Source organism: Salvelinus fontinalis, chromosome 31, assembly GCF_029448725.1.
Source record: "Salvelinus fontinalis isolate EN_2023a chromosome 31, ASM2944872v1, whole genome shotgun sequence".
NCBI lineage: Eukaryota > Metazoa > Chordata > Actinopteri > Salmoniformes > Salmonidae > Salvelinus > Salvelinus fontinalis.
The window spans coordinates 47,640,782-47,667,142 of record NC_074695.1 but is presented as its reverse complement, the minus strand read 5'-3'; the positions used below and the strand labels follow the sequence as shown (position 1 = coordinate 47,667,142).

Below are 26,361 nucleotides of genomic sequence, written 5' to 3'. Positions count from 1 at the left end.
ATCTGCTATTGGTCAGTCTTATCGACAGACGAGTAAGCGTATGCTAATCAGCTCACAGGTAGCCAACCGTCCAGTCAGTTGTCATTTGACCTGAAAGTTCTTTAGGCTCTTTTCCAGGAAAAACTGGAACCTCTGTTTCTCTAAAGGGGTACACGAGACAGCGTGTGTTAGTCTGTGTGTGTGTGACTGTCCGCCTCTCTGTATCTCTGTCCTGTGTCTATGTTTGCGTGAGCTATAAGACTAACGTTTGTGTCTATATTTGGGTATGTCTAGGTGTGAGCGTCTGGAGGAGCAGCTGAATGATCTGACAGAGCTTCATCAGAATGAGATCCTAAACCTGAAGCAGGAGCTGGCTAGTATGGAGGAGAAGATAGCCTATCAGTCCTACGAGAGAGCCAGAGACACACAGGTCAGTCACACGCACAACCACACACACACACACACACACACACACACACACTGTACAAATACAAACTAGATAGCCAGACAATTGTATGATTGTGATTAATTTCACAAACACAATTTCATCTGAAGTCAAACAGAAAACCTTAAAGTTGTAAGGAATGAGGAAGAGGCACGAGAATCTTTCTTCTGTGTGTGGGAGTACCAGGTTATTTTACAGTTCACCATTCACCTGGTATTTAAATTGGATGACAATACATGATAGTGACTTAATATTTGCAGTTGAAGTCGGAAGTTTACATACACCTTAGCCAAATACATTTAAACTCAGTTTTTCATAATTCCTGACATTTAATCCTAGTAAAAATTCCTTGTCTTAGGTCAGTTCGGATCACCACTTTATTTTAAGAATGTGAAATGTCAGAATAATAGTAGAGAGAATCATTTATTTCAGCTTTTATTTATTTCATTCCATTCCTAGTGGGTCAGAAGTTTACATACACTCAATTGGTATTTGGTAGCATTGCCTTTAAATTGTTTAACTTCAATCAAACGTTTTGGGTAGCCTTCCACAAGCTTCCCACAATAAGTTGGGTGAATTTTGGCCCATTCCTCCTGACAGAGCTGGTGTAACTGAGTAAGGTTTGTTGGCCTCCTTGCTCGCACACACTTTTTCAGTTCTGGCCACAAATTTTCTATCGGATTGAGGTCAGGGCTTTGTGATGGCCACTCCAATACATTGACTTTGTTGTCATTAAGCCATTTTGCCACGACTTTGGAAGTATGCTTAGGGTCATTGTCCATTTGGAAGACCCATTTGCGACCAAGCTTTAACTTTCTGACTGATGTCTTGATGTTGCTTCAATATATCCACATAATTGTCCTCTCTCATGATGCCATCTCTTTTTCGAAGTGCACCCGTCCCTCCTGCAGCAAAGCACCCCCACAACATGATGCTGCCACCCCCCGTGCTTCACGGTTGGGATGGTGTTCTTCTTTTTTATGGCGGTTTTGGAGCAGTGGCTTCTTCCTTGCTGTGCGGCCTTTCAGGTTATGTCGATATAGGACTTGTTTTACTGTGGATATAGATACTTTTGTCCCTGTTTCCTCCAGCATCTTCACAAGGTCCTTTGCTGTTCTGGGATTGATTTGCACTTTTCGCAGAGACAGAACACGTCTCCTTCCTGAGCGGTATGACGGTTGCGTGGTCCCATGGTGTTTATACTTGCGTACTATTGTTTGTACAGATGAACTTGATACCTTAAGGCGTTTGGAAATTGCTCCCAAGGATGAACCAGAATTGTGGAGGTCTACAATTTGTTTTCTGAGGTTTTGGCTGATTTCTTTTGATTTTCCCATGATGTCAAGCAAAGAGGCACTAAGTTTGAAGGTAGGCCTTGAAATAAATCCACAGGAACACCTCCAATTGGCTCAAATGATGTCAATTAGCCTATCAGAAGATTCTAAAGCCATGACATCATTTTCTGGAATTTTCCAAGCTGTTTAAAGGCACAGTCAACTTAGTGTATGTAAACTTCTGACCCACTGGAATTGTGATACAGTGAATTATAAATTAAATAATCTGTCTGTAAACAGTTGTTGGAAAAATGACTTGTGTCATGCACAAAGTAGATGTCCTAACCGACTGGCCAAAACTATCGTTTTTTTAACAAGACATTTGTGTAGTGGTTGAAAAACGAGTTTTAATGACTCCAATCTAAGTGTATCTAAACTTCCGACTTCAACTGTATGTTTCGTTTCATTGGAATCCATAAAGAACCAGCATCATAATGTACCAGAGAGTTAGCTTTTGTGTTGAGTTCTTTCACAGGTTAGTCCCAGAAAAGTAACCATTGTTTCAAAGTAATTTCTTATTAAATAACCAGCATTACCAGAAGTTTACATACACTAGCATTACCAGCTAAAACAGGACTGTAAAATTAACTGAATACCATGTCTGTGTACCATAACCTCAGTAGGTTGTTTGTCTGTAAACAGAGCATTTCCGTGTCTGTAAACCACATCTCCTTTTGTCCGGCATTAAGTTGTGGGTGCATGCCCTTGCCTTGTCTTTAACCTATCCCTCTCTTTGATGTTTGAAATTAAACGCTAGAGTTTTACATGTAATGATCTTTGTTATTTGTCTGTGTAGTAGTACTGAGTAATACTATGTGTAAACACACTTCTCTTGACCTGTCCTGTAGGAAGCCCTGGAGGCGTGTCAGACACGTATCTCTAAGATGGAGTTGCAGCAGCAACAGCAGCAGGTGGTCCAGCTCGAGGGCTTAGAGAATGCCACAGCCCGGACACTGCTGGGGAAACTCATCAACGTCCTCCTGGCCCTCATGGCCGTGCTCCTGGTGTTCGTCTCCACCGTGGCCAACTGTGTGGTCCCCCTGATGAAGACCCGCTCCCGGTCCTTCTCCACCCTCCTCCTCATCCTGCTCTTCGCCTTCATCTGGAGGAACTGGGCCGCGCTGTCGGGCTGCTCACACCGCGCCCTGCAGCCACCCAGATGACCGCGTGGAGACGTGGGTCTCTATGACTACGCATGGGGGTGGAACTCTGTCCACACACACACACACACAAGAAGCAGGAACGGCCTAACTGCCAATGGGATGTGGTGGTTGTGTTGACGGACTCCGAGGAATGAGCCTAGCTCAATGAGGTGGGACTGAGGAGAAAGTCAGAGAAGGAGGTTAAGATGAGAATACCACTCAGTTCTGACATTCATTTAGGAAGAATGAGACTTTGTTTACATTTTTGGAGATCAGAAATTGTGTTGTTTTTTTTCTTTCACAGGATGCATCCTGATACTGTTTTATTTCCTAGGAGTTAATCAAGTACATTATTGTCGTTATTATTATTTCTAATATATATTAAAAAAAAAATCTTAAAAAAAAAAAAATTCAGTGCCATGTGGCGTTAAGCTCCTCCCACTCTGCACAAAGAGGAGCGTTCAGGAAACCAATTGGAGGTTCACCTCAGGCTCAGACCCTCTGCAGAGAAATGCTATTCTGATTGTCTGCCTTTCAGGAAGAAAGTGCTCTTACCTGGCTGTTATGGGTAGAATATAAAAAGATGAATGAATGCCCTCGCACTTTTTCCCCACGCGATGGATTGATTCTGAGATCAGAAGGAACCTTTCTACAGAGGACTCTTTGTTTCCCGGACAATACTTTGAGGGTCACGCCTAGAGACTCCTCGTGCTTCCGTACGGTTTCTACCAGCGATCATTTACGTCCTTTTCAATTAAGATGAGGTGATATCATGAATGATAATGACTTCTAGAGTGTGGCACCAGCTTAGACAAGAGGGAGGGTTTAACAGTTAGGGCCATTCGCCACAGAGCCAGCAGAGACCAAAGGTACAAATAAGGCCACTTTGCAGGAAATGTGGAGTTGCCATGATACTGCTTTCACTGGTGCCCACCCATTGTGTCAGCTGAAGTCCGTGTTGAAAAGGACAACTGTATCCACTGCCGTGCTACTGTTGTCCAATGCGCTGCCTGTATTACGGATGTGACTCACTCCATCACTTACTGTTCTCTCTTTCCCTTTCACTCTCTTTTCATCCCCATGTTTCCTCCAACATTCTGTACTATGTGCCAAAACTCTCCTGTTGCACCTGGTTTATAAATAGGGAGGTTTTTATGCTCTTTCTTTCCTTGGTATGTAAAGAGAAAAGGCCCAGAGCAGGTTATATAGCCTTGTGGGGATGAGAGGCAAAATGTCAATTACACCCTATTCCCTTTATAGTGCACTACTTTTACTGTGTATAATAGAGAATAGTGTGCCATTTGTGATACAAAACATACAGTTCTCTTCGACGATCAGACAATTGTACATACGGCCGACTTGTATGTCTCACCTTGGATTTGAGGTGTAAATAATATTAGCCTGGTTCCCAGATCTGTTTGTGCTTTATTAGCCAACTCCTCTGATTCATGGTCATGACATTGCAGAAGAGTTGACCAAACAAAGCACAAACTGATATGGGACCAGACTAACAGAATATGCCTTAACAAGGCCACTTCTGAGACACTCACTGTTAATGATCTGATATGTGTTTCCTAATCTGGGTCCTTGATCACTGTTGAATAGGCGGGCTCTCAATCCATTTTATCCTCCAGTTCATCTGTTCAAGGACCTTCAGTCGACCAAGCTGACATGAATGAGTCCATCTGAAGTCCATTCTGCAGCTCCATTAGGAGCTTGTTTGAAGATAATAACTGATATTGGCAATAGCTTTCTGGGACGCTAAGTGGAGAAACACTTTGTACATTTCTTCCTATACATAGCCCTCTCTGGTGGCTTAGGCCTATGTTCAGGATCATTGAAGCAGATTTAAACCAGAAACTGCACTGAATTTGTCTCATCTCGAAATAAGAATTCATGAAACTCAATGGATAATGTTGCACACCAATCAGTTTAAAGACACTGTTCATTGTTTTGATCTTGAACGTGCCACAGGTGAATGGCTCCTGAGTTGACTTTGGTGGGACCTTGCCGTGTCCTCTCTGGTGTATGGTAGGGTTGTGTGCTAAACCAATCCAGTGCCTTCTGATGTCCTTTTCTAAGTGTGGGACAATAAAACCGCATTCCTGACTAACTCCTGGCACTCTGACTGTGTGTGTGTGTGTGTGTGTGTGTGTGTGTGTGTGTGTGTGTGTGTGTGTGTGTGTGTGTGTGTGTGTGTGTGTGTGTGTGTGTGTGTGTGTGTGTGTGTGTGTGTTATTGCATGTGTACCTGGACGCACACTCCTAGTCTTGTGTGTGTCTGTCTCATGCTCTCTCGTCTCCGGCTTTCTCGTTGAGGATGGGCAATTATTTAAAGTCATGTCGTTAAACAGATGAATGAATTAAGAGAGATTCTTAAACTGCCTGGACTAAACTTTGTCTAGATGAGATACATTTTACACTATTAACTAAGGAACAAAGTAGGCTTAAGCACTTGATAAATGTTTATTGTAGATTGATTATAGAATGAATCAGTCCTGTTGAAGTTCATGTACTAAGCCACTAGATGGCGATCCTATCCTGTTTTATAACTCCTTAGTTGCCTGACGTGACCCGCAGATGATCTGTGCGCTCAAATTGAGCCTTGAAACACCTTCTTTACAGTGGGTTTAGAAATGTGAGATACATATTTAGCTTTTCAATGTGTGTGTGCGTCCGTGTCCTTTATGCAGTATATATATATTTTCCCATTCATATTCCCGAGCTGTTCACGTCTCAATGTCAGTCCATATGGGGCGGAGAGGCAGTGGAGTGCTGACGCTGTCCCTGTGCAGGGGTTGTTTCTTATCTGGCAGGAAACAGGTTGGTGGGCAGAGCGCAGTCCCAGTCCCTTACCACCCTGGACCCACTACAATTTGCATATTGCCCAAACAGATCTATGGACGACGCAATCCCCATTGCACTGCACACTGCCCTATCCAACCTGGACAAGAGGAATACCTATGTGAGAATGCTGTTCAATGACTATTCCACCTGGACAAGAGGAATAGCTATGTGAGAATGCTGCTCAATGACTACAGCTCGGCTTCAAAAAAACATAGTCCCCTCTGAGCTCTTCATTAAGCTCGTGGCCCTGCGACTAAACACCTCGCTCTGCAACCGGATCCTGGACTTCCTGACGGGCCGCCACCCAGGTGGTGAGGGTAGGCAACAACACCTCTGCCACGCTGACCCCCAACACAGGGGCCCCTCAGGTGTGTGTTCAGCCTCCTCCTGTATTCCCTATTAACCTACGACTGTCTCTACGCACGACTCCAGCACCATCATTAAATTTGCCGACGACACGACGGTGGTAGGCCTGATCACCGACGATGACGAGACAGCCTACAGGGAGGAGGCTAGAGCCCTGGCAAAGTGGTCCCAGGACAGCAACCTCTCCCTTAACGTCAGCAAAACCAATAAGCTTATCATGAACTACAGGAAAGCAGAGGGGAGAGGGAGCACGCCCCCATGAACAGCTAGGGCCTGACGTGGACCCTTCATATCGACAGCATGGTGCAGAAGGCTCAACAGCGCATCTTCAACCTCAGGCGAATTAAGACATTTGGCATGGCCCCTCAGATTCAAGAATGTCTATAGCTGTACTATTGAGAGCATCTTGTCGGGCTGCACCACCACTATGGTGCGGACGGCACAATACATTACTGGGGTCGAGCTCCCTGCACTCCAGGACATTTACACCGGGTAGTGTCTGAGGAAGGCCTGGAAGATTGTCAAGAACTCCAATCACCCGAGCCACGGACTGTTCACTCCGTTACCATCTGTCAAAAGGTATCGGGTCTCGGACTAACAGGCTCCTGTCTACCTGCTCAGACCTGCACCTTAGAGACTCTCCACACATCCAACCCTTACACAAGCACATACACATTCACTCACACAGAAACACACACACACATACACTACATGACCAAAAGTATGTGGACACATGTTCGTCGAACATCTCATTCTAAAACCATGGGCATTAATATAGAGTTGGTCCCCCTTTGCTGCTATAACAGCCTCCACTCTTTTCTCCTCTAGGTGTTGGAACATTGCTGCGGGGACTTGCATCCATTCAGCCACAAGAGCATTAGTCAGGTCGGGCACTGATGTCGGGCGATTAGGCCTGGCTCGCAGTCGGCATTCCAATTCATCCCAAAGGTGTTCGATGGGGTTGAGGTCAGGGCTCTGTGCACGCCAGTCAAGTTCTTCCACACCAATCTCGACAAACCATTTCTGTATGGACCTCGCTTTGTGCACGGGGGCATTGTCATGCTGCAACAGGAAAGAGCTTTCCCCAAAATGTTGCCACAAAGTTGGAAGCACAGAATAGTCTAGAATGGCATTGTATGCTGTAGCGTTATGATTTCCCTTCACTGGAACTAAGGGGCCTAGCACGAACCATGAAAAACAGCCAAAAAATATTATTCCTCCTCCACCAAACTTTACAGCTGGCACTATGCATTGGGGCAGATAAAGTTGTCAGACGCTTGGCATTGTGCATGGTGATCTTAGGCTCCTCGGCCATGGAAACCCATTTTATGCTTCATGGTGAAGTTGCTTCCGAAGGAAGTTTGGAACTCGGTAGTGGATGTTGCAACAGAGGACAGACAATTTTTACGTGCTAAGTGCTTCAGCACTCGGCGGTCCCATTCTGTGAGCTTGTGTGGCCTACCAATTCGCGGCTGAGCCGTTGTTGCTCCTAGGCGTTTTCACTTCACAATGAGCTCTTCAGATGGACAATTATTGGCAGGAGAATGGCCTATGGAGATTACATGGCTGTGTGCTCTATTTTATACACCTGTCATCAACGGGAGTGGCTGAAATAGCTGAATCCACTCATTTGAAGGGGTGTCCACATACTGCTGTATATACAGTGTACATATTGTACATACACACAGTCAGGTCCATAAGTATTGGGACCCTTGATAAAGATGAGCCATGTTTACTCCAGATGTGACGCTTGGCATTCAAGACAAAGAGTTCAATCTTGGTTTCACCAGATTAGAGAATCTTGTTTCTCATGATCTGAGAGTCTTTAGGTGCAATTTGGAGGAGTGGCTTCCGTCTGGCCACTACCATAAAGGCCTGATTGGTGGAGTGCTGCAGAGATGGTTGTCCTTCTGGAAGGTTCTGCCGTCTCCACAGAGGAACTCTAGAGCTCTGTCAGAGTGACCATCAGGTTTTTGGTCATCTCCCTTAGCAAGGCCCTTCTCCCCCGATTGCTCAGTTTGGCCGGGTGGCCAGCTTTAGGAAGAGTCTTGGTGGTTCCAGACTTCTTCCATTTAAGAATAATGGAGGCCACTGTGTTCTTGGGGACTTTCAATGCTGGAATTTTCCAAGCTGTTTAAAGGCACAGTCAACTTAGTGTATGTAAACTTCTGACTCACTGGAATTGTGATACAGTGAATTATAAGTGAAATATCTGTCTGTAAACAATTGTTGGGAAAATTACTTGTGTCATGCACAAAGTAGATATCCTAACCGACTTGCCAAAACTATAGTTTGTTATCAAGAAATTTGTGGAGTGGTTGAAAAATGAGTTTAATGACTCCAACCTAAGTGTATAGTAAACTTCCGACTTCAACTGTATATATTTACATATGTGGTAAATATAAATCAATATTTAAATGACAAAATATTAGATCAATGTAACTCAAAATAGAATTGTTGGAGTGACTTCAAAAGTTCAGATGAGACAGATGGCGTCTAGGGAAAGTGTTGCACATTTTTTTTGGGGGGGGGGTGACAGAGGTTTCTGTGAGATTTACAGGAGGGGGGCGTGTAACCCTGGGTGGTATATGTATTTATTATTTTATACAGTGTTTTTTGCTCATCTTTATCAAGGGTACCAATAATTATGGACCAGACAGTACATCCGCAGTCTTCAGAAAGTACATTCACCCTTTGACTTATTCCTAATTTTATTTTGTTACAGCCTGATTTAAAAATTGAGTAAATATAGATTTGTTTTCCCACTGTCATATACATAATACCTCATAATGTGAAAGTGGAATAATGTTTTTCCAATTTTTTACAATAGGAATTAAAAATGACAAGTTGAAATGTCTTGAGTCAATAAGTATTCAACCTCTTTGTTATGGCAAGCCTAAAGTCAAATTGTGCTTAACAAGTCACATAAATTGTATTCTCTGTACTCCACCTATACAATTATCTGTAAGGTCCATTAGTTGAGCAGTGAATTTGAAAAACAGATTCAACCACAAAGACCACAGAGATTTTCCAATGCCTTGCAAAAAAGGGAACCTAATTGGTTGATGAGTCATTTTTTTTTAAAGCAGACATTGAATATCCCTTTGAGAATGGTGAAGCTATTGATTAAACTTTGGATGGTGTATCAATACACCCAGATACTACAAAGATACAGGCGTCCTTCCTAACTCAGTTGCTGGAGACGGAGGCTAATGGTGACTTTAAAACAGTTCGAGTTTAATGGCTGTGATAGGAAAAAACTGTGGATGGATCAACAACATTGTAGTTACTCCACAATACTAACCAAATCGACAGAGTGAAAATAAAGAATCCTGTACAGAATACAAATATTCCAAAACATGCATCCTGTTTGCAACAAAGCACTAAAGTAATTCTGCTAAAAATGTGGCAAAGCAATTCACTTTTTGTCCTGAATACAAAGTGTTATGTTTGGGGAAAAATCCAATACAACAATTGCTGAGTACCACTGTCACGTTCTTCAAAATGAGCAGACCAAGGCCCAGCATGCATTGAGTTCCACATCTTTTTAATACAAAGTGAAACTGTAAACAAAACTTAAAAAGAACGTGACGTAGTAGTGCCCAAACACACTAACACAAACAATATCCCACAAAACACAGGTGGGGAAATGGCTACCTAAATATGATCCCCAACCAGAGGGAACGATAAACAGCTGCCTCTAATTGGGAACCATATTAGCACCAACATAGAAATAGACATACTAGAACACCCCCTAGTCACGCCCTGACCTACAACACCATAGAGAACCAAGGGCTTTGTCACGCCCTGACCTTAGAGATCCTTTTTATGTCTCTATTTGGTTGGGTCAGGGTGTGATTTGGGGTGGGTATTCTATGTTCTTTCGTTCCATTTTTTGTATTTCTATGTTTTGGCCGGGTAGGGTTCTCAATCAGGGACAGCAGTCTATCGTCTCTGATTGAGAACCATACTTAGGTAGCCCTTTTTCCCACCTGTCTTGGTGGGAAGTTGACTTTGTTTGTGGCACATAGCCTTAAGCTTCACGTTTTGTATTGTTTTGTAGGCGTCATTTCTAATAAAAAGAAAATGTACACTCACCACGCTGCACCTTGGTCCACTTCATTCAACAGCCGTGACAGGCTCTCTATGGTCAGGGTGTGACAACCACTCTCCATATTTTCAAGCATAGTGTTGGCTGCATCGTGTAATGGATATGCTTTTAATCGTTAAGGACTGGGGAGTTTTTCAGGATAAGAAAGAAACAGAATTGAACTAAGTCACAAAATCCTAGAGGAAACCCTGGTTGTCTGCTTTCCACCAGACATTGGGAAATTATTTCACCTTTCAGTAGGACAATAACCTAAAACACAAGGCCAAACCTACACTGAATTTGCTTACCAAGACTAATGTTTAAAGAATGGCAGAGTTACAGTTTTGACTTAAATCTACTTAAAAATCTATGGCAAGACCTGAAAATGATTGTCTAACAATGATCAACAACCAATTTAACAGCGCTTGAAGAATTTTGAAAAGAATAAGGGGCAAATGTTGCACAATCCAGGTGTGGAAAGCTCTTAGTGACTTACCCAGAAAGACTAACACCTGTAATCACTGCCAAAGGTACTTCTACGATGTTTTGACTCAGGAGTGTGAATACTTATGTAAATTAGATATTTCCGTATTTATTTTTCAATAAATTTGCTAAAATTTCTAACAACAAGTTTTCACTTTGTCATTATGGGTATTATGTGTAGATATGTGAGAAAATACATCAATTTAATCCATTTAGAATTCATTCACATCAAATGTGGAATATATCAAAGGGAATGAATACTTTTTGAAGGCACTGTACACACATACGTTCAGTCTATGCTGCTGTTCCATTTAGGACCTACTATTTAAACTGCGTGACCAAGACACAACCCACTTTATATTGTAAATACAGCCATACTTGACTGCACATTCAAAGTGTATACTGTATAATATTGTGTACATATCAGTTTTATGACTTAGGATAAGACTTTCTTCAACTCCAACTGCATTGTTGAGGGAGCTTGCAAGTCATTTTTTCACTGCACCTTTTACAGTGGTGTAGCCTACTTAAGTAAAAATACTTCTAAGTTGTTTTTTTTCAGTATCTGTAATTTACAATTTATATTTTTAACCACTTTTACTCCACTAGATTCTTTAAGAAAAGATGTACTTTTTACTCACATAGATTTTCAGGCAGGACAGCTCAGGCAGGACAGAAATATGGTCCAATTCACGCACATATCACTATAACGAGTTGTTAGTGTCACGGCTGTTTAAAGAAGAGGACCAAGGTGCAGCGTGGTGAGCGTACATTTTCTTTTAATAGTAGATGTCGCCAAACAAAACAATAAACACTACAAAAACAAACTGTGAAGCTAAAGGCTATGTGCCCTAAACAAAGTCAACTTCCCACAAAGACAGGTGGAAAAGAGGGATACCTAAGTATGGTTCTCAATCAGAGACAACGATAGACAGCTGTCCTTGACTGAGGACCCTACCCACGCCAAAACACAGAAATACAAATCATAGCTCATAGAATACCCACCCCAACTCACACCCTGACCAAACCAAAATAGAGACATAAAAAGGATCTCTAAGGTCAGGGCATGACAGTTAGCCCTACTTCCTCTGATCTGGAGGACTCACTAAAGACAAATGCTGTCTTTGTAATTGATGTCTGAGTGTTGGAGTGTGGCACATGACTTTCTGTAAATAAATTAAAACATGAAAATCATGCCATCTGGTTTGCTTAATATAAGGAATTTGATGTATAGCATTTGCTTTTAGCCTACTTTTTACTTCTACTCAAGTATGACAATTAAGTACTTTTTCCACCACGGCAGGCTACTTAAGTTAATTTAAAACCAGATACTTTAAGACTTTTACTCAGTAGTATTTTATTGTGTGACTTTCACTTTTCCACCACTGACCTTTATACCTGCAGTAAACTGTGTAAGTGACGAATAAACTTTGATTAGATTTTAATTTGATTTGATTAGATAGGTCTACCCCCTAACAGACAGACAGACACACACACACTTCCATGAGATGTCACGAAAAATCGAGGGTAACCAGAGTGCAGCACTCCGTCACACCTCTTCAGTAACATCTGATCCTTGACAGCCGTGACCCGTGATACCGCGTCTCTCCCCAGTCTCTCTCCCCAGTCCCTTCCCTTCCCTCTCACTCTTAGTAGAGATCAGGGGTTTTAGTGGGTGTGTTGGAGGATGTGTGTAGGCGATATGTGTGTGTGGTATTCTTCCTCCGAGCGATCAGTGAGCTGGTTCCTTATCATACCTCTTTCCTGCCCCATCCACACTGTCCAATTAGATGAGCGCGTTTGTGGGCAAACGTAAACACGCATAGGCCCCGGCGGTGCTTATCAGCGCAAATAACAGCACCAAGTGGTGATCGGAGGCGTGCACGGAACTAAGTGGGACAGAACAGGTCCCCTGTGACAACCGGGCTGCGAGAGATCCAGCAGGGCTTTAGTGCACGAACTGGCATGATACACAAATTGGCGTATTTCTCACTCACTCCAGAGGTTATTCTCCCTTCCACCTTTCTGGTCTGTCTTTGGGTAATTGTATTTACATTATGTGGGCCCTTGAGAGAACGTGGGTAATCGAAAAATATGCACTGCCAGTCTGCGCTGTCACTTTTTGTATTGATATCCCACTGAGATGTCGCATGTTCTCTCATTGCAGAGCTGTGAACAAGAAGCACTTCATTTCTGTTTTTAAAAAAAATGAAACTTTAAGCGTCGTACATTTTTGAGAGGTGCACATGTGTTGCGTTTGAATATTTATGAGGCTGGGATCCAAAAGCTAAATAGATGTGAATGTCAAAAAATGGAAAGGTGCGCCGCGGTGCCCCATCTGGTACCACTTTCACGGTGCTTACCCCACCATATGTGCACAGAGCGCAGACGGAGCCCTTTGCAAATCTGCACAACTAATCTGAGAACCACTGGGTGCACACGTCACTTTAACGTCTAGTTTTCATTTACACTTGGTCGGGTTGTCCACTAACGTGAATTCAACGTGAAATCAACAACACATTTCACCATGTCAATGGAATTAGGTCAAAAATTACGTGGACATTTTACGTTGAAATTTTACGTTGATGATTTTTTAAAAATCCAAACAGTTTTTCACGCTGATTTTAACGTCATCACGTTTATTTTTGGCGTTGAAACGACGTGGAAACAAAGTTGATTCAACCAGTTTATGCCCAGTGGGAAGGGGCCACTGGCCGCAGGATGTGAGAGCAGCTCCCGGCATCAACCCTAAGAGGAGCAGAGCACTGATTTAGGATGCCAGGCTACATCAACTGGGCTATCTAAATGTCTGTTGTAGGTTTTTATTTTAGAAAATAGGACCAGGCTATATTTCCTTCTCACATTACTATTCCCCCTCAAATCCCTCTCATTATTATTCTATTATGATCATTTTGGGATTCTTTTGTTATAGTTTTATAGATAGATAACTAATGAACAGTAATTACACAATTATTGTTCTGCCTTGGTGTGTGGATGTCCATTACGCAAATAGCCTACAATTAGCCAACCCTAACCACTCCGATAAACTTTGATTGAAACAAATCTCACATGATGAAATTACAAGGCGTATAATATTGAGAAGAATGAATGGGAGGATTGAGAAGTGCAGCTGTTGGGCGCGGGGCTGTGGGGTGGAGTGGAGTGGGCAGAGAGAGGGGCAGCAGCAGCAGACAGCTCTGCGCTCTCAGCACTCCTCTGCCGTGCTCTGCTGTGCGCTGCGCTGAGTAAAGGAAGCACGACTCTCTTATCACGTCACTCTGTGTTAAGGCGTTGAGCAGGAAACAGCCTTTCCTCTTGGATCGTCGCAGTAGGAGCAAACACGATATTTTTTCCCTTACTCAATGCACCCCTCGGCACAGAAGCCCCGGAAACCGGCCAGAAGGAAAAATGCCTCCTTCGGAGAAGATAGTTGTTCTGATTTTTGGACTTCTGGTGCTGGAATCGTCCTGGAATGCACAACACAGCCCATGGTTCGCCAGCGCGCTACAGATCCAACAGGCGTTCGCCTCTTCAAACCAGACCAATAACTTTGTGGTGGATGAGGTGAGTAGAAAAGTCTACCTGGCTACGGTGAACATGGTCTACCAGCTTAACAGGACCCTGAGCGTGGAGGTGGAGAAGAGAACGGGGCCGGTGGAGGACAACCTGTTGTGCCATGCGCCGCAGCTTCCCCAAGCGCCCTGCGAGCACCCCAAATCCCTCACTGACAACTTCAACAAGCTGCTCGAGCTGGACCGCGTGCAGGGGGTGCTGGTGGTATGCGGCTCGGTGTACCAGGGCTTCTGTGAGCTCAGGAAGATGGAAAATATATCCCAGATAGCGGTGGAGTTTCCCCCTCAGGGCGAGAAGACCGTGTTCCCCAGCATGCTGAATATCGCCGCGAACCACCCCAACGCTTCCACCGTGGGGCTCATCTTCAGGAGCCATGGGGGGAACACCCGACTCCTCGTCGGGGCCACTTACACCGGCGTCGGGACCACGTTTTTCCCCAAGAACCACAGCAAGGAGGACCTGCGTTTCGAGAACACACCCGAAATCGCCATTCGGTCCCTGAACATCAATGATTTATCTAGGCTGTTCACGTATGACATCAACCCGTCCGAGGATAACGTCTTCAAGATCAAACAGGAGGTGAAGCAGAAGAATAAACTAAACTTTGTCCATGCCTTCATTCAGAACACCTACGCTTATATTGCTATCAACAATGACGCGAATATGGGCCACAAGGAGAGCCAGCCGAACAGCATCCTGGCCAGGATATGCCTGGACACCGAGATCCCCAGAACATCCACATCGGAGAGCCGTAAACTCACTGAGTCCTTCATCCAGATGCCGCTCCAGTGTGGATATAACGGGAACATCTACAACCGTCTCGTCTCCGTTCACGACGCGGAGATCCACTCGGGGACCGGAGAGGGGCTGGAGTCGTACCTGTTCGGAGTGTTCACCAAATCAGACAGAAAGTCTGCCCTGTGTGCGTTTCGGTTCTCAGATATCGAGGAGGAGATCCGCCAGGGCCGGAGGAACTGCTCCAACTCCCCCAGCAGCGAGGTGCAGGTGCTGGACAGCGTCATCCAGGGCTCGGGCGCAGCGTGCGTACACAAAGGGAATCTGGTGGTAAGTGAAGCATGAAAACTATCATTTTGTTTTAAACTTCAGTGAGATTTGTAGGCCTATTTATATTTGTGAGACTTGGTGAGAACTCATTTTATTTCATTTTATTTTGATAAAGTTAGGAGCCACACTTGCATGGAACGCGCTACAAAAAAAAATCAGAAAGACGTGGGACTTATTGGACTTGCTACTATAGGCCTGTATAAATAAATTGGCAAAATATGTTGCTTTTGGCAACAGACCGTTTTAATAATAAATCACCCCCTATCATTTCTATGGGAAAAGTTCCTTGTCACGAGCGCGCTCAGGGTCGGTGATTGTGTGCAGGATCTGGTTATGGGAACCGTGCGGGGTAGGCTACTTCTGTTAAACTCTTCCGCGCCATCGCATTCAAGCTTTCGGTCTCTACTGGAGACGTAGAATGGACATGTTTTTTTTAAAAGTAAACATTCGTTTACCATCGATATTCAACACCTTTTTTAAATTAAATGTAGGGTAACATAATATTTTTTTCCACTGGGCAAGCTGATTTGTTCTCTAGGAAACGGTAGTATCATATGCCATAATCATCATTGAGGTTAATCTGTATTCAATGTGTCAAATAACATAACACATGCTCTTAGATTAGGCCTATAAAAATATTTGTACAAAATTTAGGAAGAAAAGTGTCCTCTTATTACCTTATAGATCATATCTATAAAGGTTATTACTTTCACACTATAAATCCCCTCTCATTATTTAAAGGACCCATGGTACTCAAATAGTGTGTCTTATAAAAAGTCTTTATGCAGCTTCTGGGGACTGCTGTGAAATTCCATCCTACTATTGTGTTGACAGTCAGGTCGTAAAGATGCCACACAGCAAATCTCGGTGTTGAGGTATATCTGAGTGTTGATTCTAGTGGGTTTGAAATTTTCCACCACCTGCAGTGAATAAATTAAGCGTAATTTGAATCACAGTTCAATCACTGAATCACAGTTGAATCACCACCTTGTGGTTTTGCTGTATCTTGGCCGTGTTGAGTTCATTTCCATGAACTCTCTGAGTTAAAAATACAAGAGAGGGGGTTTATTATCACATTTCCCAGTATGCTTTGTTGCAGGTTGCTTTTTAGAGTAGTCTGTTTTAATATATATGTGTCTGCATGCACACTGATTGTTTAATTTGTTTTATAGCCAACCACACAAAGTTAAATAACATACATTATTCTAAACTAATGCCATATGTAAGTGGTTGGACTTATTTCACCCATTGTTGAGATGGTTGTTCCAGTTTAGATGGTTTAGGTAGTCTAATTTATCAAACTTCCCACCTTGGTAGTCATTCTAACTGCAGATGTGTGTGATTCAAAGTTCCAATTGTTAGCTATCCTAACTGGCTGGATTCCAATTGAAATAACACTTTGCAAGCCAGAATAACATGACATGCCTATATGGCCTGCAAACCAGGAGTTTCAGACCACTGTGTTAGTATAAAACTCGGCTGTCAGAGTATGGTATTGTCCAAAAATGTACTGTCATAAATAATCTTGACTTTCTGATCAAATATTCACTTGGTGAAGATTGCATGATTAACAGCAATCGAATGCAACAATCATGTCTCTGTCACTAACAAACACAGTCATCGGTGGTACTGGTACCTCTAAAATTCCCTCGAAAGGCACCCTGGGAAATATGCAAATAAGGCTTTCCACCCAACAGTGTTAAAACCAGTGGAGAACGACTCCCCCCTCTCATTGAAGCCATAGGAGTTCAAGGCCAACCTCGGTGCTACAGGCATTGTTAGCAGAAAACAGGATTCCCCCATTATAATTAATGGAAAAATGGCAATCTTTGTGCAAAGATTTTTTAGAAGACAATCACGCTGCAAATAATTACTTTTAATACACCAGATCTATGTCCTTGAACTGATTCTTTTAAAATCGCACACAGAAGAAGTTGTCAGCCTGCAGTGGTCAGCCTTTAACTTCAGTTACTCAGTAAGAGGGGGCACCACTTAACCAAAACCTGCAACGTCACTTCCTGGAGTAGCTCAAACTGAGCATGTTCTGTCTCTATGAGACACCATCTTAACCGACTTCATTTGGTTTCAAAATCCTTAACAGTCTTCGCCCTGTGGCTATGACCACATCACAGCCATGATAGAAATGTCATAACACATGGCCTCTCATGTATTATTGCTTAATAAATGACTCACCTGTTTGTAAATCTAATTAACATAATACAAAAATCCCCATTAAAATCCGTCAGGTAAAGCTACAGATTTTTTATTTTGTTGGCATGGGCTGTGTCTCAATCCACCACATCTGTGTTGCAAAGTGGCAGAGCTACAGCGCTGTTTGTCAGACCAGGCGACATCCCGAAAATCAGTCTTCCCACATAACCTTTGTAGTGTCCAAATGGCCTACTAACTAATATGACCACGCTATGGAAAGATGAGACTCTCAGGAGCACGATGGTGGTCTCCGTTTTGCCCGTCTGAAGTCGGTACCGCAGATGTGCCAACTTCGGTTCGTAGCGTCCAAACTATTTGGACTACAAAACTAATATGAACCCACTGTACTAACCTGCTTGCTTCCTCTCTCTTTCTGTCTCTTCCTCCAGCATGCATTGAAGCCCGCCTCAGCCTCGACACTGAGCGCCACATCACTGTCTTTCTCAGTTGCCTAGTCTGTAAAGCAATGTTATTATGAGAACTTAGTAGCCTCTTTCTGCTCCTGTTGAGGCATCTCCACTTAACGTTAGCTTCTTACTTCATCCTTCTAGCTGGCTAAGTAATAGGCCTACTAGCCAGAGCCCTTCAACGCTACTGCAATAGAAGTCTCTGCTGTCAGCTAGCCACCTGACTAACTAACCCATCTAAGTGACTATTTACCAGAGTCAGTGTATGTTTGTTTGGGGGATGTCTGGGAAAGGGATGGTTTTAAAATGGCCTTTTGCATCTTGCAAACACACTATCAACAGCGTCTCTAGTTCCCTACTTGAGCCGACTCTCAGCTGGGGCAATTCGTTTCACGTCTCAGACCGTCGGCCTGTGCCGCGAGAGGGCGGAGTTAGACGTTTGAGAGAGTGGTGAATGTACTGATCGAAAGGCAAAATCCGCGAGGAAAATCCAGGGGACGCGGGCCAACATATCAAACAAACCACTGTTTATGATTCTGCGTGTTCGCAGAACGTAGGCGCGACTAGAACCAATGATTTATATATACACATGTATACTCAAGAATATAAGAATTTTGAACAATGCTGGGAGCAATATGTTGACCCGTAATTGATATTCTTTTATCCAAAATAAATATATTTTTTTATCATAATTGCCTGCCTGTCTCTCTTCCTGTTTATTGAGATATGTTAAACTGACTCAAAGTTTGACCATTGGCTATTTGTCTCTCTATATCCATCTGTCAGCTGCAAACGGAGCAGCTGGACTGTGGAGCGGCCCACCTGCAGCACCCACTGGCCCTACAAAGGCCCTTGAGGGCCACACCCTTGTTTGAGTCCCTGGGCCTCAGCTCTGTTGCCGTGGATGACGTACATCACCACACTGTGGTGTTTCTGGGCACCAGCACCGGACGACTGCGCAAGGTTAGAGGAACTGCTTTGTTGACATCCATTTTTCTTTCAGGAATATTCACACTTCCAAAGAAGAGAGACGTTTTAGACGTCATCAGAGAAGTGTAAGGTGTAAATTACATTAGATTGATCTGCAGGGGAAAGTGAATTTAAAAGGTAATGAATAAAGACGAGACATTGTTAACATGAGAAAATAACGTAGAATTATTGTAGGTCTAAAAGGGTGGTTTAAAATGCAAGCAAGTGTATCAACGAAAGATCACATCTGAGCAGGGTGAGGAAACGTGTACAGAGTTGAGAGAACATTTGTTTTATGTGGGTGTCGCGCTCACACGCTCACACACGCGCACGCGCACACACACAGACAGAGACATAAACACACATGCTGTGAGAACACACAGAGCACATAATCACGGGGTAACGGAGTATGCACATTGGGCAAACACCAAACCACTTTTACTCAGTGGCGTAAGGACATAGGCAGACAACCCAAAACACATCCAAAATCTAAATATACAATCAGGCCAGACAATTTGGACACACACACACACGCACACCCACACACGCACACACACAAACCACCTTAACCACCACCATACCTCTGGCATTAAAAAAAAGCTAACAGAATGCTCTTCTAGGAGGCCTCAAACAAGACACCCTCCAGCAACATATTTCTAATGTTGTAAAAGGTACCAGTCTAATGCACAAAAAAATACATGTGAAAGGGCAATACCTCATGCCCCCCCACCCCCCCCCCCCTGACCACATCTGGACACATAAAAAAATACCTTCAAATAAAAGCAGACTTTTTCATTCACAATGGCTGAGGTGGATTCATAGTTCATCCCTTTATCTTTAAGCTGAAGCATCACCCAGGTAATAGCTGGGGGGTTTTTACAGATCAAAAATTTGAAAAGCGGATAAATAAAATTGACCCTGCCAATTATCCCGGAGAAGAAGAACAAATCCCATTGCGAAATAATTCTTTTTAGTTTATTCATTAATGGAAATACCAGTTGATGGAAATACTTTTGACTGGTCATGCTTATCGTTCTATAGATTCATTTGCATAATTTAGTGAAATTAAATTGGCGGGTGTGTACAGTAGGCTAGGCCATATTCGTTATGTATCTTCTTTATCATGCCGTACAGAATACAGAGACAGAGCCTGCTGCTGCTACGGCATCTCAAACAGCAAACGGAAGACAAAGGAAGGCCGGCCATCTTCATCAGCAGGGTTCATCAGCGCGTCACACATCACTTTGCAATGTGCTGGAGGCAGTATGCATTTTGAAAACCTTTACTTAATTGTTTGAAACCTGAACGTTTCACTACCTATTGTGAGGCATGTCGTACCTTGCTTCAAAGTAGCCTAGCCAATATCAGACCATATCCTTGTAGGGAATTCTTTTATATACATTTTCTTTCGTTGTCTAGTAGCCAAAGGCACAATCCTAGTTATAGCAACCCATGCTAGATCTTTCATATTAGATCTCCTCTCTTTCTAAATTCAAACATGAGACCGCTCGCATGTGTGGTTTGCCTTTGACAGTGGTGCTTTCCCTCTAATTGCATTATGGAACGAACATTCGTGCGTGGCCTACCGCCTTGTGCGCATTGCTGCGCTTATAATGGGACGAAATAATAGTTGATCAACATGTTCAACTAAACGTTCTGATCTGTTGCATCAGCCTCAAAGCTTTTTAACTCGTTTTTTTTTTAAATGTAGCCTAGGCTTATTAGTGATGTGAATTTGGGATCTATCTCCCACAACTGTCCCAGAGTCTGTTTGTAATAGACTATTTCTTTCTCAACACGCTGACCAATAGAATAGGTCAACTTTTCTACTGTGTGGGATAGTAGATTGACATAGGCTAGTGATGTTGCTGTTCGTTACTCCTCTTGTCGGCTGAGGAACAGTAAATGTGGACAAGTATTCAAACGTCTTCAAAGTGTGCATTACATTTACATTTTACATTTAAGTCATTTAGCAGACGCTCTTATCCAGAGTGACTTACAAATTGCATCCAATTTCTGTCATTCTGAGCACCGTGGGTGGACGCCCTAATCAGGGTACACACCCAATGCATTTGTGTCCGGGACTTTTCTCAAATGCTGCCTGCGCCACATTCTCCCGAAGGAAACCCTGGTGTGTGTGCGCAAGTGCATGTGTGTGTTAACATGGAGCGTGTTGTATGTGTTGCATGTGGCACATACGTATGACGCCTGTGTTCATGCTCAAAACAGGAGGTCTGTGTGTTTTATGCTGTGCGTGTGTGTGTGTGTTTGTCCTGGGGGCAGCACTGTAGCAGAGGGTAATGGTGCTGTTAGTGTGTGTAATGTGATTCTGTCTGTGAGCTTGGCTCAGGCGGAGTAGTACAGACTACATGGGAACAGGGGTAGAGATTGAGTTAGGTCTCTGCTACTGGGGGTGGGACACCCTCAATGAAGTAATTACAGACGTTTTTAACCAAGTCTCTCACTACAGCAGCTCTGTCTCTCTATTTCACTCTGTCTGTCTCTCTATGTCTCTCTTTCACTCTGTCTCTCGTTCATGTCCCTCTCTCGCCACCTCCTCCCATCTCAGTTTGTCTTTCATTGTCCCTCTCCCTCTCTGTCTCTCAGTCCACTATCTCAACCATAAAAAGGGTCCTTTGATTATATTGTCAACAAACACACACTCTACCCCCCCCCCCCCCCACACACACACACACACACACACACACACACACACACACGCGCGCGCGCGCATAGAGAGAGCGCTTGGAGCAGCTGAGTACTCCTGAGTTGAATAGAGTCTTTCATGTTGTGGCAGACAGACAGGGGATAGGGAGAGGCAGTGAGTGACCTGCCAGTATACAGCAGGTGTTTTGTTGTTTGACCTGGCTGTGCCCGTCTCATCTCCACCTCTTCACAGCTCCCTGCTATCTGCCCAGGTGTGGGCTATTGGGTGGCTCTATTGTGACCCTGTATGTTTGATCTTTATTGGCGTGTGTGTGTGTGTGTTTATTTGTGTGTGTGTGTGCGTCTGTGTGTGCGTCTGTGTGTGTGTGCACGTGCCTGTTTTCATATGTGTTTGTGTGTGAAAGTTTGTGCTGGTGCTCATGCATATGTGTGTGTTTTCGTGGGTTGTGTTGTGTTTGGTCACTAGAGAAGCAGCCGAGTCCGGGACTGTCACGAGAACAATCTCTGTCTGGTTTCCTCAGGATGGCAGGATGTCCATAGAGCTGAGACAGAAACCACAACAATTCCCAACAAGAAGCTTTCTCACTGTCTGTGTGACATCAAGTCACAGCCTAGCTTAGCATTTATGTGCCTGTGGTCTACGGATCACTGTGTGTCTGTACGAGTGTGTACGAGCACGATTCCAAAGACGTTATACCTTTTTGTAAAGAATTGTGTGTACTCTTGTGTACATCTTACACGGTGCCTTTTCTCAAGAAGTGCTTTGTTAAAAGCCTTAAATATCATTTGAGTATTTTCAAAGTATCGAGGGTGAGTTGTGTTGGAGTGGACTGAAGTGCATGGTTGCATAACCCCTAAATCACAGCCTAGCGAAACTGTGAGATGGCCAAGGTAATGAATCTGCTTAACTCAAAGAAGTAGCCTACTGCACATCAGCACCGCCAAGTAGTGTGCCTTTGTGTAAATAGTACATGTATAAACACAAGGTTTATATCGTCTGAAAGAATGAAATCCATCAAATAAAAAAACTAGAATCACTGGTAATCATGACCTAAATTGTTACCTGACTTGTTACGTGTCTTTGTGTGTACTAATCACTCTGCCTGTCTCCCACAGCTGACCCTCCTGAAGAACCTCACCGTGGCCAATCAGTGGGCTCTGAAGCTACCAGCCGGCGAATCAGTGCACCACATTATGACCTTTGACCCCGTAGACAGGAACTACCTCTACCTTATGACCTCTCACCATGTAAGGCTGTGGGATCGATCCGTTCATAAATCAACTAGACTCAGTTAGACTGAAACATGTTCTCGCTGACATTGGCATTGGTTTAGTTCGTTCATTTGACATGCCTTTCGTTTACCCATTCTTCCTGGCTTTGCCTAGTGAGTAGTCGTATTTTATTGAATGAATAACAGATGTTATTTAGCCGTCGTTACACGTTTCTGAATAGGTGATGTCACATCCATTCACTCCACATCAGACAAATACGTTTGGAGATAACAATTTAGAGAGATAGCAATTTTCAAGAGGTGATATAAAGCAGTCTGCTTTCCCTTTTGATTTGACAAGCCAAATAATGCTAGGTGAGCGAATATGCTCTGCCTTGTCAGATGTTTCAGGAGAATGTGGTGGCACCTTGTCTAAAAGTGTTGCCCGTTAAATCATGCACCGAGGTCATGAGTCAACCGCGCAAACTGTATGTGGAAGTGGGGGCTGCAACCGGAAAAAATGGCGTGAGAGAATGAATGTGCTTCCTGTAAACAGAGAAACGCGTAACTGTTCAACATGATAATATATTAGACGAAGAGTGAGAAAGACACCTTGCATGTGTGTGAAAGCCAGGTGACATGTTATGCTTAATAAACGTGATAAGACCTAACCATGTGTGGTCAGTGTCTATGACAGTGTGTAAATGCACAAAACATGCTAAAAGAGATAAGGAGGTGTGAATAATATACTGTATTATGTACAGTGTTTTGACTGTCTGTATGTGTGGTTCTGTCAATAGCTCCTGAGGGTAAAGGTAGCAGCATGTAGCCAGTACAGAACATGCAGTGACTGTCTGGGGGCCGGCGATGCACACTGTGGCTGGTGCACACTGGAGAGCAGGTAAGAACCACGGCCACTCATGTAAACCAATCAATCAATCCTAAGTTCAGTAAGGTGCAGTCGTCTAATAGTATAACATGTTCTATTAGTGATATAAGGAGTTCTAGGAGATTGAGAGAAGCGGGACTGTGAGAGAGCTGATGATTGATGTTAGAGGGGTGAGGAGTTTAGTGAGGAGTGACTGTGTAGTTTACTGAACGATTACGGTAAGAAGTGGTGTTGGAGTAGAGTTTTATTGGAGTTGCTGTGAAAAAGAGTGAGAGTATAGTATTATGAATGTGGGTCTGTCTGGGATGTGGGTCTTTCTCTCTCTCTCTGTCTGTATCTCTCGCTCTAAATCTCTGTGTCTGAGGGCTGTGTTGGTTATGGCTGCATGATAAAAGCCGATCAACAGATCAGATTGGGGGTTAGTGATGTGCTGGGCTGCGCTGACTGACTGGGGCTCTGGCACGGCTAACATGGCCAGGGAGCACCGAGGGAGTGAGGAAGGGAGGGAGAGAGAGAGAGACTGGTGTTTGATTAAAGTAACAGACTAACACTGTCTGTCCATCTTTTATCTCTCTCACACCTCTCTATATTTATCTATCTCCTATTTATCTCTCTCACACCTCTCTATATTTATTCATCTCCTATGTATCTCTCTCGTTCCCTGTCTGACATTCCTTTTTTATTTAGTAACTGTTAGTTACTATTTTCTTTTTGTCTCATTTGCTCTCATTCTCTATGTGGCTCTAGTCATCCTTCTCTCTTTGGGTTCCCTTCTCCTCTCGTTGTCTCTTTGGGCTCTGTCTTCTTCCCTTGCTGTTCTTCCCCCTCTCTCTCTCTCTCTCTCTCTCTCTACCTCTACAAAAGCGTGTTGATTGTGATGATAATGGTGGTGGGAGGGAGAGTGCACACTGGCTCCTTTGACAAGAAAATGTCAAAGTGTGTATCTGTGAGCATGTCTGTGTGACTTTGTGCCTGTGCTTGTGTGTGTATGCATATGTGTCTCTGTGTCTCTGAGTATGTCTGAGTGTGCGTGTGGGCGCTTTTCTGTGTGGCTCTTTGTGTGTGTGTGTGTGTGTGTGTGTGTGTGTGTGTGTGTGTGTGTGTGTGTGTGTGTGTGTGTGTGTGTGTGTGTGTGTGTGTGTGTGTGTGTGTGTGTGTGTGTGTGTGTACGCTTGTGTGAGAGTCCTGGGTACTGAACTCATGAGCGTGTGTGTAGTGGTGTGTTTGGGCGCTCACTCTGGACTGTTGCTGGTGGTATGTCCCAGGGCTGGAGGGCAGATTTACCCAGGAAGGGGGGCTGTTCTCAGGGCTTCAGGGGTCGGTGTCTGGGGGTAGAGGGTCCTCTCCGTCACCTCTCTGACACACACACACTCAAACATAATGGGTGCTGGAGGATTATCTCATCACTAAAGAATCTTCTCCTGTTTGTGTGTGTGTCAGCACTGTGTCTATATGCCTTTGTATCATGTGGCTTTCTCTCTGTAAGTGTCTGTGTTTTACAGTAGGCATGTGTGTTATTCTGCCTGTGATTATGCATTTGTTGTCTACTGTACGTCTCTGTGAGTGTGTGTGTGTGTGTTCAAATGTATAGTATGTGTGCATGCATGTGTCTTAGTGTCTATAACTGTGTATATTACAGTATATTTCTGGGTGTTGGGTTTTTGCTGTCCGTGATTGTGTTTGTTTCTGTCTGTCTGTCTGCCTGCCTGTCTGTCTGTCAGTCTGTGGGTCTCTGTCTGTCTGTCTGTCTGTCTGTGTGTCTGTCTGTCTGTGGGTCTGTCTGTCTGTGGGTCTGTCTGTCTGTGGGTCTGTGTCTGTCTTTCTGTCTGTCTGTGGGTCTCTGTATATCTGTCTGTGTGTGTGTGTGTGTGTGTGTGGGGGGGGGGGGTCTGTATACTGTATCTGTCTATGTGTGCGTGTGAGAGAGATCTATGTTTTAAGATGTTTAACATTCTTCTTATCAGAACGTATCTTCATTTTCACCTGCCAGACACACATATACTTGGTGAGGAATGAGCTGCTCTTCTCAACTCATATTTTGGCTGCTTTTGTTAACTCTGTTTATCTTACACTTTTTTTTCAATCACTTAGGTGCAATTTTCACAAGTACAGTACCTTCAGAAAGTATTCATAACGCTTGACTTATTCCACATTTTGTTGTGTTACAGCCTGAATTGAAAATGAATTCAATGGATTTTTTCCTCTCACCCATCTACACACAATACCCCCATAATGACAAAGTGACAACATGTTTTAAGAATTTATTGAAAATGAAATACAGAAATATCTCATTTACAGACACTATATATACAAAGTATGTGGACACCCTTCAAATTAGTGGATGCGGCTATTTCAGCCACACCCGTTGCTGATAGGTGTATAAAATCGAGCACACAGCCATGCAATCTTCCTAGACAAAAACTGAAGAGCTCAATGACTTTCAACGTGGCACTGTCATAGGATGCCACCTTTCCAACAAGTCAATTTGTCAAATTTCTGCCCTGCTAGAGCTGCTCCGGTCAACTGTAAGTGCTACTGTAGGAGAAACAATGGATCAGCCGCGAAGTGGTAGTCCACACAAGCTCACAGAACGGGACTACTGAGTGCTGAAGCATGTAGCGTGTAAAAATGGTCTGTCCTTGGTTGCAACACTCACTACCGAGTTCCAAACTGCCTCTGGAAGC

The 26,361-nt window shown here is 43.6% G+C and overlaps 1 protein-coding gene and 1 pseudogene across 1 annotated transcript in view; both read left to right on the top strand.

Moving 5' to 3' along the window:
- The window catches only part of LOC129830427 (transmembrane and coiled-coil domains protein 1-like), a 78,979-nt pseudogene extending 70,010 nt beyond the window's left edge, over nucleotides 1–8,969 (top strand).
- Nucleotides 8,970–13,720: 4,751 nt separating this feature from the next.
- Nucleotides 13,721–26,361, top strand: part of LOC129830426 (plexin-D1-like) — a 96,761-nt gene continuing 84,120 nt past the window's right edge. Inside the window, exons 1-4 of the mRNA XM_055893004.1 lie at nucleotides 13,721–15,323; nucleotides 18,728–18,904; nucleotides 22,694–22,825; nucleotides 23,589–23,689. Of these exons, the coding sequence (XP_055748979.1) occupies nucleotides 14,094–15,323; nucleotides 18,728–18,904; nucleotides 22,694–22,825; nucleotides 23,589–23,689 (1,640 nt within the window). The 5' untranslated portion in view covers nucleotides 13,721–14,093. The remainder of the gene's footprint in view (nucleotides 15,324–18,727; nucleotides 18,905–22,693; nucleotides 22,826–23,588; nucleotides 23,690–26,361) is intronic.